Source organism: Dufourea novaeangliae, unplaced genomic scaffold (genome assembly GCF_001272555.1).
Source record: "Dufourea novaeangliae isolate 0120121106 unplaced genomic scaffold, ASM127255v1 scaffold84, whole genome shotgun sequence".
Classification (NCBI taxonomy): domain Eukaryota; kingdom Metazoa; phylum Arthropoda; class Insecta; order Hymenoptera; family Halictidae; genus Dufourea; species Dufourea novaeangliae.
The window spans coordinates 1,495,184-1,518,544 of record NW_015373964.1 but is presented as its reverse complement, the minus strand read 5'-3'; the positions used below and the strand labels follow the sequence as shown (position 1 = coordinate 1,518,544).

General features: G+C 38.7%; 1 protein-coding gene across 1 annotated transcript in view; it reads right to left on the bottom strand.

The window, feature by feature from the left end:
• LOC107186692 (photoreceptor-specific nuclear receptor-like) overlaps positions 1–19,191 on the bottom strand; it is a 33,809-nt gene extending 14,618 nt beyond the window's left edge. Inside the window, exons 1-3 of the mRNA XM_015574624.1 lie at positions 19,074–19,191; positions 10,548–10,950; positions 3,849–3,952 (exon numbers count right to left, since the gene is read on the bottom strand). Of these exons, the coding sequence (XP_015430110.1) occupies positions 3,849–3,952; positions 10,548–10,950; positions 19,074–19,191 (625 nt within the window). The remainder of the gene's footprint in view (positions 1–3,848; positions 3,953–10,547; positions 10,951–19,073) is intronic.
• Positions 19,192–23,361: the final 4,170 nt, after the last annotated feature.

The following is a 23,361-nucleotide window of genomic DNA, read 5'->3' as shown; positions in this document are numbered from 1 at the left end:
AAGCTCACCGTGGGAGGTCTGCCTCCCTTTTTCACTTTGCTTCTTCCGACATCTCGTTCGTTCTCTCTCTTTCTCTCTCGCTCTCTGCATCACCATCTCTGTCTGACACACCGTTATGACACAATTCATATACGAGTGCGTTCTTTCTCTCTCTGTCTCTCCTCCGATGTACTTCATGTGTCTGTCCTTCGCGAGAGAAAAAAAAAAGGACGAAAGAGACATCGACTGGTGTACGGAGATTTTCGCGTCCACGGATTGGGCGCACGTTGCATACGTTTATTTCCCCCAATTAACCCTTCGGGGCTCGTCGAGGGCCACGCGACCGTCGCTAACGACCGCGGTGTTTACGACGCCGAGCGTCGTTTCGCCTGCCGCGGCGAACCGCATCGGCCCCGCATGCGGCAAAGCCGCCAAATCGACGCGCGCTGTTACTTTATGCCTCGCCGCCCCGGTTACCGATTTTCATTAAACGACCGTAATAACCGCGGTAATTCTGCGTGGAACGGCTTGTGTAATGATTCCACGTTTGAAGCTGGATATGCCGGCATAGGCGGCTCCGTTTTATCTTTGGGGTAATTGTAACGCTTCTGTATAAACGCTTTTCATTTTTAACAGCTCGCCGACGAAGGTAGATCAATTCTGACCTGTATTCTGTTATTATCGTAAGTAGACTGCGGATTTGATGCATTTATAGTCTACATTTATATTTGTGAAATACAATAAAAGACAAAACTTCCATTAGATTTAACGAGTTTTCTATTTTATTCTGACCTTAATCAGGTATGTAAAGGAAGAAAGAAATTCATGCATTTGGTCTTTATGAATTATTTGATAAAATGTCGTTTTGTATAAAAATCCGCTGTCTTTGTTATAAGATATCTACTTAGGTCAAGGAGCAATGAAACTGAGGCAAACAGCTTTACTCCGGATCAGAGATGGGAAAATTGATTATGCAGATAAAGAATTTCGAATAAAAGATAGAAAAAAGGCACTTCGCCATTTTTCATTGATTAAACATGGAGAACTTTAATTTTAATAATAAAATAGTACTTCTTGAATGAGTAGACATTTAGCGTCATTTTTTGTTATTAACAGTTTAAAGGTCAGAATGACGCTCTTAGACAGTACATATTATTTTTGCTACGTATTATTAGAATGAAATTGTGCCCAACCATGGTACAGACTTTAACTATATTTTTAGTTGGAACATCTCGTATAGGGAACATCCTCCAACATCGTGTAAACGAAAGCGATGATAATATGAATATGGTACTCTGTTTCATCTTCGATTTGATGCAATTTTTCCTACGTTGACTAGAAAACATCATCACGTCTAATAATTGTAAGTTGTGTAAATATATATTGCGTAGTACAGTTATATTTATATTGCATACTTTGTATAAAGGAATGCTGTATTTTTAAATATAGTGTTATTTAAAATTAAAAGCGAGCCGACTCCGTCTCCCGTCTTGCTGTCCGACTATCCGTCGTTCGACTGGTAAACTTGAACCCTGAATTTCCTTTGAAATCTTTCGTTAAATGATACTAACAGCAATTTTCGTAGAAAAAAATTTGTGTACCTTGAAGAAGAAACCTATAAACCTTGAAATTTTTAAACCTGACACAACAGAGAAAGTGATTCAGATGAACTAGTTGAATGGTACGCCTCGCATAAGATGGTGAACGAACGTGCAGAGATCTGCATCTATTCGAAATATCTCGGATCTACAATCTTCGTGATAAAATTCGACTTGCACCTACTATCCAACCAATTACAGTACTCGTAAGTACACTGCGGATGTTTATGCAAATTCAAACTTTTGTAGATGAATTTTAGAAAACCCGACATAAGCAGAGACTGACTTTCTACATCGATGGTTCCATTGCATTGGAAATATATCAATACATGTACTAACAATAAGTATTATTAAAGTCTGATACATACACGTATGCAATAAATGCATAAAATCCGCAGTCTACTCACAAGATGCAGGCTGTTCGCGAATTCCTACAAATTACCCTTAACAATTAACAAATAGCGATAGAAATCACGAGACGGAATCTGTAAGTAATCGAAATCTCGTCGCCGAAAGAAGATCGTTCAGCTTTGTCAGCGTCGAACGTAACTCCCGACACTCGAGAATCTAATTCCCCGGGAAGAAGCGACGTTCCATAGAAACATCGTCGTCCCGGTCGTCAAGGGAACCGGGATCCAATTGGAAGTATTTCTTCTTACGACGTCAAGTTCGGCAATAAGAAAGTTCCCGGATTCCTGGAGGAGTTTTCACGAGGGAGGAAGAAGAAGCAGAAGAAGAAGAGAAGAAACGGCGACACGAGGGAAATGCTCTTTTGCCGTGGCAGGTGCGCCCACGGTTGGCTGAGAGGCATTAAGAGTTGAATCGAACACGCTACCACAGAAGCAGACTTCTACCCTGCACCAATCACCCCAGCCCTTTATCCAGTTATTTATGTCGCGAGCATAAAGGCCCCTCGCTCGAATTTCCGTTCGTCCCCGGTCACGAGGGGAGGGGACGCGGGAGCCTTGATTGATTCCCACAATACGGGTTTACCTGCGACAACGGGTAATCTAATGTATCGATAACCGGTGTCCCAGGAACGACGCCACCCACGAACACTGAAATAGATATTTCCTTCTTGCGAAGGAAGGAGATTTGTCCATCGAGCTGAAGAAGCGAGGGCTTCAACTTATCAGAAAGTGGGTGACCCTCGAATCAGATATTTTTCAGTTTTCTAGCAAGAGGTGATTGTGAAAATTTCTTCTACTTTTGGTATGGTGGATGTTTTTGCAGTGCGTATTACGGATTGATGTATCATAACAGAAGGCTTAGTACTAGAACTACCAGCATTGAATGTATGCTAAGTTAAATTGTGTAATATATTAATACGTGTAATATACAATGCAATATATAGCTTGGTATGCTGTTATATGAAGTGTATAAGAAATTCGAGGTTAACATAAATTCCGAAAGTATCTCTAGGATTTCAATAATTGTAAAATAGAAAATCTGGAATCCGTCATTTTGAAGGGTTCGGTAGGTCTAGTGTTAAGTCTTTAGTATTCTTCTTCTAAAATTTTTACTATGAAAAAAAATAATTAGTAATTATGAAACGCGTAAATACAATAGTTATACTTGGTAGATACTCCAAATTTCGTTTTATCACTCTTTTGAAGAGGAATCATTGTTCCCCTTATTTCATTATTTTCAGATTGAAAATATTTATAGATATCGTATACAGTAATTTTCCTTGATGTTCGTGTAGAATCGTTAGAAACAATCAATTTGTATATTCCAGTAGAAAGAAGTTGATTTATGCTCACCGTATGACATCCATGAAGTGGAAAAGACATGTTCTTTAAAACGTAACAGAACAAAAAAAAATTGTTTCTATTTAAAACAAATTTCTTCCGCTGATGAAACATCATTTTATTCAATATAAATGCTGTCTGATAGTTGTTTAAGATAAAGGAGTTTAATAATTCTTTCTAAACTGGTTCTTAACTTGAAAATTCAGATATATGCTTGTCGTATGTATCCGAACATTTCGAATAACTTCATCGTTTAATAGATTAATTTCAATAGTAGACGCATAGTAAGCATAAGGCATAATTTTTTTAATATCTGTTACCTTTAAATATAGCAATTTGAAAGAGAAGTCATCCCAAATGTGTTGAACAACCCTTCAATTTTTGTTCTCTAATTTCTTGATTAACAATATTCCTTAAAATGGATAAATGAGAAAGAATACGAAGTAAGAAAAGAAAGGATGAACAATTTTCCGTGGAATGGTATAAAATCCTCCCGTAAACTTCAAATGTAATTACTCACCGTCTTTATTCATTCCCATCTGCATGCATTTCTTCAGACGACACGCTTGACACTGATTTCGGTGAGCTTTATCCACGACACATCTTCCGGTACCGGCTTGACATCTGAACATAAAATATTTCGAAACATAGAAGAAGGTTCCAAACATTAAGAACCTTCGCACGACACAAGCTTTCCATTGTCATATAAAATTAATATTTTAATAACAACAGAGTACACAGCATCGATTTTTGCGTTTAGCTGCTCATCGAATGAGTCGTCCAATATCGATTTACGACCACGATTTCTTTTATATATACAATCAATAAAAATTATAGTCTCTAGAACGCAGAAGTATTCCATTTGACTTACTATTAGCACATGAGGTGCTTAATGGCGTCATCGTTTGCCCTGATATCCTATCTCACTTTATGTTGATAACGTCAGCGTCATCTAGAAGAAATCACGTCCTACTATTTCGGGAGGCCCATCACACAAATTATAGTCAATATAAGTGTATTAACCGTATAATTGTGAATGTCAATAAATTATGTAAATCGCTGGACTTCTTTAGTTTCCAAGCCTCTTTTAGGCATACAATGTACAACACATTGTTGTCTACAATTGACTAATTCTAACTGGATTGTATACTAAACGGTTATATACCCGTATATAAATAAATAAGTAGACTTTCTTCAATTTTTATTCTTAGAATTTTAGCCACGTCCTGTAACGTCCATCCCATACAAAGGTGGATTCATCCAATAAGAAATTACAATTTGAAATTCATCTAAGTTCTTCTGGAATACAAGGTTTCCAGTTGCTCGTTATCGATCGGTAAAAGTTTCTCTCCTCGTCGGAATCGATCGATCGTCAACGATGACGTTTCACCGACGACGGTAACTTGGTGTCTCTCGTCCCTTTTCGGAAAGGCGAGAAATTTCGAGCGCACTTGCCGGAAATCCTGGCTGCACACTCAGGAGTTGGCGTTAAATTCGATTACTTTCATTGTTCGGCTAACCTGGTTATCCCCTCAAGCTGACTAACGTAAAGAGGCGACGGTGCCGAGGTCACGTACCTTCTTATCCCTCTTAATTTCATCCAATCCCGCGGTAGTCTCCGTGGTACTTCGTTTCTTAGGGACTTTAAGCCGCCTTCCTCTTTTCCTTTCCGCTATTCCGCCATCGAGCATTCGACACAGAAATTATCGAGCAGAATTTATCCACTAGAACGCGAGTTTCTCGGTTTCCATTTATTCTATTCAGATAATTTATTCATGAAAATTGTTTAATTATTATTTTTATGGCTATATTTTTAATGCTGTGTTTAGTTTACAATAAAATTTTATCTTTAATCGATGAATATCGTATAATAATCGTCAAATAATAAAATATACATATACAATAGGTAATGCTCATAAGATGTAACAAGAATAATAGTCGAATTATACATTTAAATAATATTTGTTTATGCTATGCTGAAATTTTTATGAATATTCATCTGTTAAATAACATGTCACAATTTTCATGAATTCTTTGAAGACCGTTCTAGACAAACAAGAATTGTACACAGCTTTGTATCTTGCATTTAGAATTTCGAGATGAAAGAAGTAAAATAAGAACTTATGTTTTAATTAAGTCCTTGTTATGTTGTATCTTGCACATTCCCATATCATATAATATAAGTGTTTCAAACAGTACACAATTGTCAGCCCTTTAGTATCAAAAGGTGGATATTATTGGCCAAGGTATCTCTTCAGTCTCTTTCGAACCTAACAAGTCATTCTAAATGAATTTCAGAACATATTTGTTTGAGATACGCGTGTCTCCCTATTGTGTCAAACGAATAATCTTTGGCATAATTGAGTTATTATTAGACAGAGACCATTTTGGTAAATTCAATTAATAAGAAAATGTGTATTGCCGATCAAGGAATTCATTAAGTTAAAATTAAAATAAAGCCTCCATTTAACACATTGACTGCCACAGTGAAGAAAGCCATACGTAACCAGACACACTTCATTTCGTTTTTTTCAGCCATAAATCGTGGGAAATAGATGCATTTATGCCGTTGGTCTTGTCTTAAATTATACTACGATATTCATTTAACACGAAAATATTGTAACGGTATTTAAATACGCCAGCCTCTTTGCAATGGAAGTGTTAACGTTACGATGTAACTGTGCTTCACACGTTTCTGTGTACCATAAATACATAAAATTCACAATCTAGTTTTCACAAACGAAAAAGTTAAATGAGGGTCTCGAAAATATGTGTCGCAGTAGAAGCCTCTATCGAAGAATCGATTTAAACTAAAAAATCATAAATTTCCACACAAATTCTCACGATATATCAATTACGGAAGTCTCACCGCAAATAATACCAAACAGAACAAAAATTCACCCGAGAAAATTAAGACTTAAGCGTTTATAGCAGTTGATGGATTAAAAGAAAAAAGAGAAAGACTAAATATAGAGTTAACTAAAATAGACTCCGCTATTAATGAATCATCCTAAACTAAAAGACCATAGATCCCTATACAAACGCTTGCAATTTATAAATTACAGAAGTCTTCTTACAAATGATAACAACCAGAACAAGCCTTTCAGGATCTAAGAAAATAAAGAGTCAACAATTCTCACAGTACCTGATGCAAGTGAAAAAAGAGTGAAAGAATCGGCCAGAGCTGTGATTCAGGAGTAATAGCCCGAGGCTCGATCGTTCGGCCGGGGATGTCGATCGATTCCCGGCGAATGTTCCGTTAGCGCGATTTTAACTAACGTCACTCACAAGGAGGCGGCCCGATGCAGTCCGTGCGATGAAAGGACACTACCGTCCTCGAACTATCTTGTCCCGAGGCGGTGGAGTACGAAGGGCACCGAAGGGTGGCTGGCGTGCTGTCTTGCCAGCGGGGTTCCACTCGCAAATTGATTTGCGTTCACACCCCAGCGAACCTTCCACGGGAGCTTGGTAGGCCTCCCCGCCGCGGTTCTCCTGGTGCAACACGAAGGGATACATCACCCTCGTACTACACCCCCCGGTATTCACCCTTCAGAACCACATCATACATTTATTTACGCATCTCTCTATTCTTCGGCCGGACGGCATTGTTTGCTTCATCGAGTTACCGGAAACATGTGCTGCCTGTTATCACGCCCGTCGATCGCGGCCCTGGACGATTCGATGACTTAACTCCCTACTCAGCGATCAAGAAGGTCCGACGAGATCTCTGCGTGGGGATGCAAGGTCGTTCGTTTCGCCAAAGAAGTATAGTCGATGGTGAAGAATTGTAATCATTGTAGCGAAGTTATAGATGGGACTGTATTATAAATGGAATTATATATATAGTCGATGGTGAAGAATTGTAATCATTGTAGGGAAGTTATAGATAGGACTGTATTATAAATGGAAGGTTAGTTGTTGGGACAAACTGTAGAAAAGAAGAGCGATCGATTCAATGACTTAACCCCTCTGCTATCAAGAAGGTCCGACGAGATCTCTGCGTGGGGATGCAAGGTCGTTCGTTTCGCCAAAGAAGTATAGTCGATGGTGGAGAATTGTAATCATTGTAGCGAAGTTATAGATGGGACTGTATTATAAATAGAAGCTTAGTTGTTGGGACAAACTGTAGAAAAGAAGAACAAGCGATTCAATGACTGGAAAGATTTAGTGAAGATGCGTTAACCCTTTGCGGTTCAGAGTATTCTAGGGCTTCTACACAGACACTTGCATACTAATATGTAACTTAACTAAATTTTAATACTTTAATTGGATGGTATATTTACAACACTGAAGTATTGATACTATTTATGTTCTTTACATATCGAGGATCACTAAAATTCGAAACGTGTATTGGAATAATATAGGACAGCATAGGTTTAAGAATTACAGTAAAAACAATCGTAGCTGTTATTTATGGTTTATCTCAAAATTTATATCTAAATTACTGTACAGCTAATGAATATCTCCTAAAACTGCATTAAAAATTAAACTCTATACAGACAGATTATTAAGTACACATTATTCTTTTGTATCCCATTCAGAAGGCCAAGTCAGTATTGGATTAGTTTGCATCTAATACGGTTCGTAATCTGAAGAGAAATCCGTCATCGAAGTCTTATTAGAGAAACATTCGTCTATCAATCGTGGAGAGGTAAGCTGATTCATTGCGCGCGAAATTCGAGTGTGGCCCGATGGGGACTGGTGCGAACACTCGACACAATCTGGACTATGCACGATCTATTTAATTGCATCTAACCGATCCGTGAAGTTGGACTGTAATCCGACGATTATGGTCGATGCGCCTCCGCGGCGCATCACGTCGGGGCGCATCTGTCGCGATCCGTTCCCCCTCTACGAGTAATTGGTTATCTGTGCGGAGGCTCTTCACTTTTTACCGCGTTACGGCCATTCGACAATGTTCGACAATAGCTGGTAGCGAAGAATGAACACGCGTTAAACGGGACATGATGTTAGATCGTGGCAACGTAAAGGTATAGTATTTGATCTTCAGTTCATTTTTATATTGATTCAATACTGCAACGGTGAACAGTATTTTATATAGATTTTATTTTCTATTGTATTAAGAGAAGTTTATAGTATAGGGTACGGTATTGTTCATGATAATAAACGGAAATAATGAAATGGATAAAATGTAGTTCTCTTTTTATTCAAGTCTTTATTTTCAAGGAAGTAAGGGTTGGGTAATAGTTAAATTCGCGTGTTATTTAAGATAATGCCAGCAGCATTGTGTTCATTAACTTTTCGATGCTTTAAAATAGGGAAAAGCGCGTTATTGTTATTATTTTCAAATTTTCTAATGTTACAAACTGTCTCAGGGTTTAGTTCACGCAATAATTTGACTACCAAATGAATTATTTGAATTTTAGCAATCATCAATATGAACAAATAGAATACTAAAAACGAGATATAGTATGTATATCGGATAAAGTTATTGCTTGGTAAATATATGAAATGAATATATTAAATTGATTATTCATGTTATATTAATATCATGAAACGTTAAAAAAATCACTGCGGAACAATGAATTCCTCTAAATTAATAACTACTTGCACCATAAATTTGTCAGTGCATAACTACTTGCTCGAGGGGTTAATACGGCTCGATTGCTGTGTCTATTTCTTTCGTACCGTTTCTACTTATTTCAAACCCTAATGACAGTCGAAAATATGTTCCAAGCTTCGCGTGGAAAAGAAACATATTCCACAATATCGACTTACTTTTACATAAGAAATCAGCCTACATTCGTATCATCAGTACCACTGCATCCTCTATAGAGATTAATTCAAAAACTATCTGAAAAAGCCCCGCAAGAGACCAGAAGCTCGGTCTTATATCAAATCGAAATTAGTCAACCGATCCTCCTATGGCGTTTAATGTCAAACCGGCCAGCCAGTGGCGCCATGTGGTCCAAGTCGAGTGGGCTCATCGTAATACCAGGCAACAATGCGGAACGGCATAATGTTGAACCCTGGAGGACCTATCCACCTAACCCGGCACGGCTCCGTGTATACGGCATACTATTACCATCCCCTGGGAACGGCCATCCATCTCCATCGGATCCCTCTCAACTCGGAATCGCTGTCTGATACGCTCGATCCGTTTTACGCTGGGCCACATACGCCCGCCAGCCGTTCGTACCAGTGTGCGTGGTATCCCTTTGACTACGTGTACGTGACTATCGATAACAGACGCCGTAGGTGTGCGGGTTAAGCCTCTCGAGGAGATACAGGACTCGATGTACAAATTATTAACCCCCCGCGAAACGCTCTTTGAAAAATAAATTCTGCTGGAGAGCTGCCGCCGTGCTGGTCCGTTTTGTACGCGTGACCGGCATGCAAACCGTCATCGAAAGGGAAGCTTCTTTGGGCTCTGCTAAGATTTTTCGAGGTCTGTATTCCCAGGGACCGTTGGGAGTTACGAAAGAAGAGCTTTCCAAAAGGTGACAAGATCTGTTTCCGATTCAGCTTGGAAATTGAAGTTATGAAGATTGTCACGTGAGGTCGTGGATCCACCGACGGAGGTCTACTATTTCCTTACGTGCTCGCTTCTATATTAATTAATGTACACGTCCCAAATACATCCTCTGCTCCCATACGTCTAAGGCAGGGACCACCAGGTATAGCCCTGCTGATGAGTCTTCCTGTTGGTTCTAAGACGAAACGCAACACTCTTTTTCGCCATTTTTCTGATTACCACCCCTTATTCCCGACCTCTTCGACATACTCTGATGATATTAATATCGACCTTAGAACGGAGGACAGAAATAGTAACAAGAACACCCCATGTTGGATCTTTTCCAGGGTTAACTTGGACCCAGGAGGTATAGTCCTCCTCTCCAAGATATACCGTGGTCGTAAATTATCACGTTAAATGGCGACATCTATTGATAGCGCCGCGCAGAGTTCCGTGTGCGGTTAGCAGCTGTATGGTCCCATGCATAATACAGAAAAAGTTGTAAATTCTGTTTAATATTTGAAATATTTGAATGAACGTTAACTTTTTCTAGGCTGTCTTAAACAATAAACAATTCAGAAGTATTTAGAATCTGAATCGACATTGTCGGTCGAGCGCCTTATCTCCCCTTTGATCTCCTAAATGGATGTCATGATCCTCGAAACGCGTGTTCTTTTTCGCTTGAACGATTACGACCCTGCTATATCTTGGTGAGGAGTATAACAAGATGTGATCTAGACTCACCTGTATATGAGCTTCCGTCGGACGCTTCTTTTGAAGAAGCCGCTGCACCCGTTACAGGCCAGAATCCCGTAATGTTTACCGGAACTGGTGTCGCCGCAGACCACGCATATCAAACCGAGGCTGCGCGGCGGTTTGCTGCCGTGCTGCGGTTGCTGTTGTTGTTGCTGTTGCGGGTGCTGCTGCTGGACCTGTCCCAGCAAATGGGGATGACCGTTTCCCAGGGCGGTTAAGTACGGTGACCGAGCCAGCGGGAAATCCGTCGGTATACCTCGGCAAAGAGGGACCGGGCACTCCTGCACCGACCTCGAGGCGTAAGGATCGTGACTAGAGGTCGAGCCTGTGGCCCCTAAAGGACTGTAGCGTTCTGGTAAGCCTGGGGAGATTACGCTGCTCTCGCCCGAGTCTGGAAGCAAATGGTTTTTCTGTGAACTTTTCTGTTCGACAAGCATACCCAGAGAAGTATTTTAGAACAAAAATTTTACGGGTTACATTTATCATTGTTGTGTAAAATAAATAATAGTTTGGTTAATATAAAGACTACTGTCGCTGCTGTTAGTTGTACCTATATGTATTTTAATATTTTCTTATTGAAAATTAACGATCCTTGAAATGACACTTGAAGAGAATATAAATTAAGTATTGCTAGCTTAACGTCCGGATTCAAGAATTATTTTCTTTATCGCGTGAACAGACTTTTCACAATTGTCGAAACTTTGTTAACCAGATGCACTCGCGTCGGATCCGGCTTTTGTTTCCGTCAGCAAGCATTTGTGGCTGAAATATTCTTATCGAGAAGTGCAGTCAGAGTAGTGAAATTTTGAATGAAATTACTCATCGTTAAATAGCCAGTATGTCATTGCAATAACAACAATCAATCATCATTCTGGTCTAATCAATGTCGGCAACAAGGAACCGAGAACTCCTTTTTTGAAAAATTCTTTTTCCGTTTTCTACATGTGTAAGAAGGAATTAATTAATAAAAGAATTGTTTTCTATTGAACACTTTGGATTTGAGATGGAGGCACAGTTTCTTCACGATCGAACTTGATTCACCGTTTTCGATCAGCTGGCGGTTTTCGTTCTGTTAATCCCAGAAATCTCTCTCGTGGGTCCATGTGACCAACCCCAAACGGTGCACAGTAGAATCTCTGCTCTTGATTGATTCTCATGAGGCGGAGCCGACGAATACAATGTTCACGCATAAAATAATTGCACGCTCGGAGGTAGTATTAGGGATCGCCGTGAAGGATTTACGAGCCAACTGGCCGGTCTTTGTAAGATTTGTGATCGATCGAATGGCTGATACAGAATAATTATAAATATCCTTTGCGAGTATCGATAAACATTCATAAAATACGACTAGTTGAGGGAAAACTGATGGTCAAGGTGAATATTTATTTTCAGTTCAATATTCTGTATGTAAATTCTAAGGTGTATGAAGTACATTGGAAGGAAAATTTTAATGTTTCAGTAACTAGAGATTGAGGGAATATTGAGATTACGACGTCAAGATATACATGTAAATAATATTACAAAAAATTATTCGTTACAAACCTCTGTGGTTCGTATAGTCACAAATCAAAGCAGATTAAGAAATAGTTCAAGATTATATTTCCCACAATTTAATATTTTTAAATGTCTTGTCAAAATAATATCACGTGTTTCTGCTTCTGTGTTATTATAAAACATAACCAATTGAAGAGATATTGTATATAAATGATAATAAAATGGGTATTCAGTATGTCATATAAGAAAATTATTTCAGTGAAAGAGAAAGTTATAGAAATGATGGATTTTTTAAAAGGAATCACTATTCGAGTTATGACGATTTTTATCCCCATGGAACAAGCGGCTTTTTTTACGCGTCCCTAAAGGCTTAGTAACTGAATAGAGGGCAAACAGTATTTACATCGAGAAATGAGTTCGGAAAAACCGTAGAAACTAAAGATGAGACAACATAAATATGTATATAAATATCTTCAGAAGGGAATAGAAGAAGGACAAAAGTTAGAAGATACCATCACGGGGAATATTAAATGATATTTCCCTTGATTCATCCCCTGAAGTATTCTCTACTTCTGGTTCCATTAACTGCTTTAATTGAAGGATTTACTTTCGATATTTAATGTCAGTACCAACCCTCCGAAGTCTTCGTCAAACGATGAATGAATTATTTAAAATCCTACTGATTACAATTCACTTAAATTAATGACATTCATAATTTTCAAAAATATATCTTAGTTGTATATCAATTTTAAAATCAGACACCATAAAAACATTCGAGATTATAAAAGGAAATGTTTTGGAATTTCTTCGCTCAGATGTATTTGAGTACAGTGAGTACACAAAAGTATTTGCATACTTATATATGTTTGAATAGGCTTGATCAAATCAGAACGAATGATCCCAACATTCCTTTCCTGTTTAACATTTTCCTCATAACTTTTCAACAAAGTATTCCCGATTCTATATTTATATAACATGATTCCCCTATTTTTATTTATAGTATATACTAACGAAGTCTGATCGCTTAACTTTGATGATCACGGTTTGTAAACCTCTTCGTACACACAACTTCATTCCCCATTGTATCATACAGCTAACTGTCAACGAGAGAGAAGAGACAAAACAGAACAGTGTAACTAGCGAGTGAAACCCTTACAAAATCATGTCCAATGCCTCTACACAATCATGTCATCAGTCCCAAACAATTTGCCTATAGAAAAGGAATAATGTACCTAACAAAAACAATGTATGCACAAATACTATTTGTACCCACTGTATATTAAACCTTTTAGTGAAGAGAAGGGATCTATCCGCCTTGGTTTGTACGTTTGTGCAAAATTTATTTGAATAATATTATAAAAAAAAACACACCTTTTGTGTTCGGTTAAGTTTAAAAATTGGAATATTGTGATCAGTTTTTTATAGTCAAATAGTTTACATGGCGAAAATTCTTTCCCCGCTTAAAGGATTAATTATTTAATAATAAAGTCTAGCATAAATCCTTCAAGTGGAACGGGTAAAATGTTTCCAGGTAAGATAAATTGACATAATGTTCAGTACGATAAAGAGCAACCTAATAGGGGGTCAGTTAACTGGAAAATAAATTCCTTCGATAAGTTTCTTTCGTTAATGACATTAATTGGACACTGAGGGCACAAAGAGATCGTAGACCGGCGAACATCTGCGTGATCAACGAAATGTGATTTCGCTTCTCCACTCCGGGTTTATTAGTCACGCTGCCAACCCCGACGAGGCGCGAGATCTCCCTGGAATCGTATTTGTCGACTACCTCGTACCCGATCGAAAACTCGTTCCGGTCTCGTTAATGCCACGGGGTCAGATAGGATCCGTTCGAATTACCATGCGAATCGACAACAGGTCGATACAGAGGGTTAGGGGTCCCGGCACGTAACCCACTGCAAAATAATTTTACTGTGCCCTAGTCAATAGACTTATCTGAAACCAATCCGGCGAACCCTCAAAAGATATTACTTGGTGGCGGATTTTATGCATGTATATCATACGCGAATTTTCCAATTTGTAATGCAACAGAAACTTCAGCAAAGCTACATGAATTGTCATTTGGTTCTTAACACTGGAACTACCGACGATAACGTATATCTACTTTGATCGATCGATAAACATGACGAACTTTCTAAAATTTACAAGTTTGTACATTAACTGATTTCTTCGCTTTAATATCGTAATAAAAGTTTCAAACAATCTGAGAAAGTGTATTGTTGTAACATTTTAACGTAGTGTCCAATAATATTGACTGGTTTAGTAGTTCTAGTGTTAATTTAATCGTATCGTTCCTAGAAGAACAATTGATAGATTTTAAGAACGTTTTCATTTTATATTTCTTAAAAAATAAATTATGTTTAAGCCCTCTTCTTGTAAATTAGTCTGTAAAATCGTAAATCTGCATAAACGTTGATAATCTAATACTAAGAAGGATTCATGGAAGCAATTGTTACAAATAAGTTGTAAAAATATTTCGAAATGCAAGTGCCTTTTTTTGTAAAAGTAAAACAACAATAGTCGATGATATTGTTTTACTCGAATCTTCATTGTAGAGAGTATCGATTTTGAATATTCATTATGCATTCGTACTACTGAATACGACGGCTGATTGTGAGATGTCCAGCCATTACTTACTATTTCTACTTGCAAATACTGAAGATTATCTATTGCACACGTAACTGCGGCTTAAGTAATAAAAGTTTCGTGCACGTGATCTTCCTCGATTTAAAATTCAAACGTTTTTGTCGTATTAAATAAAGAGGTACGTACGTATCTCTTATCATAATCAACGATCTAGCCCGTGGGGCACGTTCAAATCGCTGGCTAATCCGCGTATGATCCAGACTCACCAGAAAGAATTGAATCGTATCGTTTCGTCGTTATAGTCACGGGGGATGAAACCAGAACGATCTTATTAATGCAACTCACGTAACGTTCCTAAGCGTGTCGGCTTTTCGATCTCGTTAACACCCTAATCCCGGCGAACGTGCACAGAGAGGCACAAATTACGATCTGTGAAATCAATTCTCAAAATGGCGTCGAGGAGTCGTCACAAATGAATATTACGTGCACGTTTTTAGAATCAACTAAGACGACTATATTTAGTTGTGTAACACAAATCTATACTCCAGACTCTACTTTTTAAATCTCTTTCCGATGATAAAAATTATTTTGTTTTAAGTCGTTTAGTTTTCAGTATAATAGTGTAGAAATGATATTAAGTCCATGTTTTGTTCCGAGATATACCTACAGTGTAAAGTCCATCACATAAGTGACATAATGCAATGTTCATGATTTCTACATATCGGAACTTGTTTTAAGTCCATTCAGTTGTTTGAAGATAGTGATTGTTTTTCGTTAAATTCTTACCGATCGGTTCTAATCATTTTGCATTTTGCATATGTTCTCCTCTAGAGTTTGAAAAGTGTAACTTAATAGACTCAGAGGTCCAGAAATATATTCTTCTTTCGAAAGAAACTAGATGCAGATTTTTTTGTGACGAAGAGTAATAGTATTATGTTTTAGTAATACTTTACAGTAGCTGCTAAGATAAATAGAAATTACATAAAGCAACATCCTGACGTAGATTTTCTTGACAAGCATAAAACTATTATACAACAGTTTTCCTCCGTTCTACGTAGAATCATAATCAGTACCAAAGTGTTCAGTGTATAAACAAGACGTTCAATCATAATAAATTCCACAAATTCCACGCTGACAGTACTTTTATCGAAATAAAACAATCTCACAACTCTCACCGCCTATAAATCAAGGGAAACAAATTTATCGTCTACGATTTGCGTATCACTTTCCATTATCGGGATTGGAAGAATTTATTAATAACGTTCGATCGTACAATTTCGGGAATGTACAGGGTCCGACTGACAATCGTTGACCATAAATTCACCGTACGGCCATAGTCGTCGCGAGACGCACCGCCACGTACACGCGACAACGTTACGCCATTAGAGTAATCAAATCTCAGTGGAAGCTCGCGAAATGCCGCGACTGCCAGGGGTTAAACGAGAGGCGAAAAAATTATACGGCCGTATGGTGGCCGGCCGACGCCTGGGATTCGCGCGCCAACTCCCCGAGCCTACATATAGTGTCCTGCGTGTGTATATAACGGCCGACAGGGAAAGCAGGGGCGTCAAATTTCATTAGCATATCAATGCTGGCGGATGGCGAGGCGCCACCTGCGCCCCCGTATTATGGGATCATCGAGGAACCACGGTGGGGTCGCACGGAATGACGTACCAGCGAAAGGGGATGCTGCAGGCCGAAAAGCTCGAAAAAAAAAAGAAGGGATTTCGTAACTACCGGCGACCACTTTGGTCACCCTCCTCTTCTCGCCATCCCCGCCCACTCGCGACTAATTGTTACCGCATTAGGGAGATACGGTGATTCCGGCGACGACCGGGATTGTATTTGATATCGACCTGATTCTCGTTTTTGAACATCTGTTCCGTGATAGTTTTTGACGCATGAAGTGGTTTTTTTATTGAAGAAAAAAAGATGTATTGTTGTTTAACCATTGTGTATTGTTCGGGTCAATTCGATCTAAACTCAGACTTTAATCATTGCTTACATTCTTCGTCGGAGTAATTTGGAAATTAAGTTAACACCAGTAGTTTACGACAGTCATTGATATAGCATATAAGAATTTGGTTTTCTTTTATTTCAAGCAATCCTACGTCGAGTAATGTTAGCCACTCTCAACGCCTCTCTTTTTGCAGCAGTGCACTGGGCGACATTTAAAAAATCGCAACACTACAAGAACTTAAAAGAAAAACATTTGTTCACATATCTGAAGAATGGGAAAATAAAGGCAACGTTTTTTTTACTATATGTTGTATACTTTTGTACAGACAGAATCTTAAAAATTATTTATGTTTGGATTGGTTTAATGAGAAAGTCTCCTTAATCCGGTTTTAGTTTAGACCAAGTTTAAGTCAAGGAATAGCAATGCAAATACTTATTGAACCGTGCATGAGGGTTAAGTACAGTATTTTCATTATTGGTCGAAGAAGATTGTGTATGCATCGATCGTGGATTACTGTAGATTATATCATCAGTCTTTTTCTGAATGTTTTTTTATGGTAAGTATGTTTCAGGAAAGGAATTTGCCATAGTAATGACATGACAAATTCATTATTTAGTTAAATAGTTTCAAATAACGAATAAAAGATAAAATGAGGTACTACGAAATTTTTATTTGATTAAACATGGAATGAGTAGACATTTAGCAAATAATTACTTAATCTCATTGACTGATTAAACTTCAGGATTACATTTTTACATACCGTTGCGTTTCACTATGTATTATTCGAACAAAATTGTGCCCAACTCTGAGGAATGATCATAAAAAATCAAAATCGCGGAGTGCATTCTACGGTGGACGTTCAAAGAATACGATTTGTATTTTTTAGTATGGGGTGACTATCTTCGTGCTTACGTAATCGACAGTAAAGCCAGGAAGTTCATGTTTTTATGTAAGAGATGCTAGAATTGTATATTGCGTCGTACCATGGCGGCGGAAAATGGTGTCCATTTTTATGGTTTAAATAAGTCAACAATGCAATATAAATCCTGAATAGAGACACCTAAGAAATTCTGTTGGGATAGCATTGGATTTTGAGTTATGTCGACATAAACGCTTTTGAAATTAAAGAGGAATTGTCTGAAAAGATAATAAACAGTGACAAATTTCACCGTCAAAATATATTAAAAACATTTTAAAATAGTTTTAGAGTATCTTAACGAAGATTTATTCCTGGCGACACCTAATTCAAACACGTTGTTCACGTAGCAAGATTTTTTGTTTTCATTTAATAAATTCTTTAGGTCAGACAAGATTCGATTACTCTAACAACATAATTTCGTTGGGTCGTGCTGTATCCCCCTTTTTCCAACACGACCCTAGAGCTACAATTGACACAAAAGTGCGTCAGAGTGAATTTACGCATACCCTGTCTCTTAAATGTACACACGATATAAACATTTATGCATTAAACATTGTGTCTAAATAATAAATACTGATAATTTTATTATCTTTGAATATTGTTGAACGACAATATTTTCATTTATCGAACCAAATTTCGTGACACTTTCTGTAAACAGACGAAGTGAACTTTTGTCAAGATGATTAGCATTTGAAATAATATTTTTACATTCATTGACGCTTCACTATTTCATTCATCATATTCGGTTTGACTACATCATGATACATTATGATACAAATACAAATAAGTGTACAATAACAAATAATTTACAAGAACTGGAATTGAATCGAAATTTGTTGCGAATAAATGATTTTCGTAAAAAAAGAGAAAATGCATTTCACGTTACTAAAGATTCTATGCCTTTACTCAGTTACATCTATTATAAATGCATGAATTCCGCAATCTAATTATGATTCAGACAATAATTGATACAAATTTAGTTTACAAACTAGAGTATACTTCATTCGATGAAACAAATTGAGGATTTTATTTCGCAGATACCAGTAAATACGGTTCTCATTCAGTACTTCATAATGAAATGCAAAAATTCAGAAATTTTCAGGAGAAAGTATACGTAATTTGTTGCTATGTGGATACTGCTAACATTAAGAAATGTTTATCCAGTTATGTTTTGCTTGCGTGCACACTGAACTTCCTGCACTCGAGTGCAGTTTGTCTTTTAATCTTAAATAAGTTCACATCGTATTATCATTGTATACCATAGGTATTTTCGTTCGTTTTATTCTTTTTGCGCGTGCACTTGTCAAAAAATCTAAGAACAATATCTTGTTTATATAAACATACGAAACATTCTCGCGTTGCTTTCAAAGTATACAAGACGCTACTCTTGAACGCTTACAATCTCCCTTTTTTACTTCTTTACGATTATTTAAAAAAAAATGTTCAGTAGCGGAAGCACATTTTTGAATACTGAACATTGTTCCGTAATATTTTTTAAATTTGCAAAAGCATGTAATAGTGTATTACTACTTACCGTGTCGAATACTCAGCGGACTAGTAGGGCTTCTTGGACGGTCTGATGGTACATCGTTCTGCTGTTGCTGATGTTGATGGTGATCCTCTGAAGTTGTGATCGACGTTGTTCCGTTCATGGTGTGTCAATACGCATACCTCGCGGAATTCGAACAATTTACTGTAACATGTTGTAATCCACAAATATTACTATGCAATATTCGTAAAAATTAACAGAACAGAAGTAACAAAGTAACATAAAACATACCCTAAGTTGCATTGATTTTGACTCTGTCGGGGTAACTGTGTCCCAAGTCAGAAAATGCTTGCTCTGTAAATTGTTAAGTTGATTTTTACGAAAAAAGGTATTTCACGTAAAAATACCTGCAAAAGAGGTGCAAAATCGAAAACGATAAGTTTTTGACTTTAAGACAAAGTTACCCTAAAACAATCTCTGACGACAAACTAAGTTCAGTATCACAGGCATCATGCTTTCAAAAATTTCGCGCTCAACTCTAGTACAAGACCAATCATTGAAGCGTTCATAATCTAACATCATCGTCCTGCATACAAGCCTTCGTCAAAGATTTCAATCGGTAAATCACCATTAAAATCTCACCTGTCAGCTAAGCTCCAAAAAGCTCACTTTTCCATCACTTGCGCACACCAATAGTCCAAGAACAGTCCGGAATCACCCCGATACCTGACGAATTCTCACACTAATTTCCGCGAAGGTTTAATATTCTATAAGTCCGGTCCACTGATACACCAACGGGTGGTTCGCGACGACTGTCCTCGAGTCGTCGATCGGATCGTTTTAACACGGGACCCGTAGCGCCAAGATTCCCGCTGCCGTGTCAGGGAGGCCAACGACGACAGATGACGTCTCGAAGTCGGTATCTCGACGAGAGATCGACATCAGCTCGACGATCGTCCCGTATCGCGTTGGTCTCCCGTCGTTTCGCGGCTGCGGATGGGTGTACCGACGAGCCCGATCGCGTCCCGTGAGCAACCAGCTAACACGATTGGTCCGTTGGCACTTTTGAAGGCGGGATCAGGAGGCAACGCCGGAAAAACAACAAAAACGAGGAGCGGGAGGATTTAACCTATAGCCGGCACGTTTGACGCGGCGCTTCGCCGACGACGCTCGTCGCGGCGCCTGCGCGCACTCCTCCGTGCCCCGGTTGACGCCTGGCCGACGACGCTTCGACCCCCCACCCTCGCGGGCATCGTACCACGAGACGACGCCTACCTTCACCCACTGAACGTCGTGCAATTGTTGATCGTTGGTTACGTGGTAGTGAAACTCGCTCTCTCTCCCTCTCTTTCCCGCTTCCGTTCCTTTCTTCGTTTCGACCGCCAACCCCCCGCGCACACCACCCCAGCAACCCTTCGCGCGGATCGAGGTGGAAACGCTAGGCGCCGCCTGGAATCAGATGCACCGACGGTGCTACGGGGCGATGCAGTTCTCAGCGCGCTGGAAAAAATGCTTCTTAGAACAAATGCGAGTCAAAGGGGTCCGATGAATTTGGAATGTAGGATTTAAATGATTTCATTTATTTTCCTGAAGGAAGAGTCAGGCAAATGTGTTGCTTTTAATATTTCATACGGAGTTGAATAGTTACACATTAATCCTAAGGGTAGTTCTTACGATGAAGCGTAAGTTATTTACATGTACTACCTACTGAATCCTTACGACTCGAAAGAATGGGAGACATTACAGAATAATAACTAAAATATAATAATTCGGGAGCGAATCCTTCTGTTCAGACAGTAATAAGCGTATAGAATAGAAGAGGATAGCAATTTTCCTAACATCGTCTTGTATCCGCGTAGCCCGGTCAAAGAGTCGGGTATTTGAAAAGATCAGTTAACGGAGCAATTAATCGTTCGATCGAACTTCCGATTCCTGAAGTGTTCCCCTGGACAAATCGAGCGAAATCCACCGGGCAGAGCCAGGTTTAGCGGTGAAGTCGGCAAGTAGTGGCCTCGGTAATAGCCGCGGGGGTGGCGAATGGTGGTGAGTGAATTCAGCCGGAGGGGTTGCCATGTCCGCCATGCTGGATTCCCTGTCGAACGACCCTGTGGTTTTCCGGTAATCGTTGCCAGGGCTCCAGCCAGGCATCCACCGTCCCCACCTAGGGCGCCTCGTGGCCACGCCCCATAGCTCCGAGGCGAACCAATGACGCCTGGACGTCGCGACGCTGCCGTCCACCAATAGGATTACCCTCTGATACGGTCTTTCGCTTGTCAATGACTGCTGCACGACCACCCTCGCCTACCTCTCGCTGGGGTGCTTTTCAATTTCGGGCCCGCGCCCTCATAAACGCAGCCAACCGCCCTGTCCACCCACCCCAATACATAGATGGGAGAACACAGTCGGAGAGGACTTCGATAGGTCGCCCACGAACACAATCAAACCTGTATCGCGTGTACAATGAACGGTGCTGGCTATCAGGGGCGGATGATCAGGGGGCGATCGAGGAAAATATTCGGGTTAACGGGATCAATGCAGAAATTATTTACAGATGCATTAAATGTAGATAATACGGTTCTATATGTATGAAGGGAATACAGCTGGAGAGTTGATTCTTGCACTTTATCGGGTCATAATTTTAATCGTTTCATTCCCTCTGAGTAATTTCTTCTATATGAGTTTAATCTGTGTTACTTCGTGTCTGGTCTTACAATTTTTATGCGTTCTCGAGTTTCTTATTACTGTACTCGGTTTGATATTATTCTTTTATGAAGTAATGCAGAAAATACAGATAACAAGCTATATTTTTGCAAATGTCAATCAGAGGAATTTCCTTTTATGAAAACGATGCACGTAGATTGCAATTAACACTGCCATGTCTCCCAAATATGGGTGACACGTGCATTGCAAAAAGACTAAAGTATTTAAATACCGTTACAATTTTTTTTTCAAATACAGCTACAATAATTTAAAACAAGATCACAATTTCTATTAACTAATTCTACGATTTATATCTTGAAAACGAAATAAAGCGTGTCCGGCTATGTACGGTCTTTTTCAATGTGGCAGTCAGCGTGTTAAAAGCTAGGGTCACGTGTCGTTCCAAAGGAGAATATACATATTAATTTCATAACTGGACTGCGAAGTTTAGGCATTTATAGCTTATAGGTCTCTGTGAAATACAATAAAAACAAAACTTTCGTCGGATGGAACAAGTTTTCTATTTTCGTTTGAACCCAATAAGATACTTAAGGGAAGAACAAAATTCCTATTTTTGTTTTTGCCTTTATGAACAATCTTCTAAATGTAATTTTGCAAAATATGAAGATTGTAACATTTAAAGAGGATCGTGAAATAATTTAAAAAATTAAGAGTTTGCAGCGGATTTCACAGTAAAGTGTCGATTCTTACCTTTATGGATAGTAATGTATACCAATTTTAAAATTATGTTTTCGTTATCTGTCAAACACTTCGAATTTTCTTCATCGAAAATTTGAATCTCGGGTTTCAGCGAGCGATCGTCCATTCATGCCACAACCACCGGTGAACACGGTCTATCAGTATCAGTCATCCACCGAGAGACGGAAGAACGATTCACGTGCAGATGAATACCATAGAAGATGCATGCATGTTTATGAACATATCTGCCAAGTGTATCGTATACAGGCGCACGCCGGACGATTTATGTAGGGTAGAGTCAGGTTTATACGGACGGACACAGGTATAGGACGGTCTTACGTGTGTTATATGGGTGCGTTCGTAAATAGAAGCAACCATCCGTTTGCTGATTAAAACGAGCGGAAACACATTCAGGGGATGAATAAATACAAACGTACGCCATAGTATAAATGGAGGCACACGGACGTAGACACATAATGAATAACCACCTATCAAAAACACTATCCGTGTTTGCACAGGAAAAATGTGTAAACGACAGTCGGTTTACGTATTAGTTCGAGCAGTTGGTTTAGAAATTATACATTTTTATAGATGGAATCGTCAGTTGAGTTCGCATGACAGAGGGTGAATTTTTTGTTGTACAAAATATTGGGTGTATCGATAAGTAATTCACTATATTTTATCAAATTCAGCACTTATTTTCGAGAAAATCAGAAGCTTATGTGCTTTCACTGATATTTGAAAGGAGAAGAGGGTAGAAATATGTTTCAAACTTAAACCATGTTGCCAGTTCATTGAACACAAATAGCGGATTATTTATTGGTACACCTAATATTTGAATAGTATGGAAAAAGAGCATAGTTATTTATACTGTAAGTCATTGGGATCAGATATTTCTTTCCCGTATCTCTTGAGAGATACAGCAGTTCTTTTT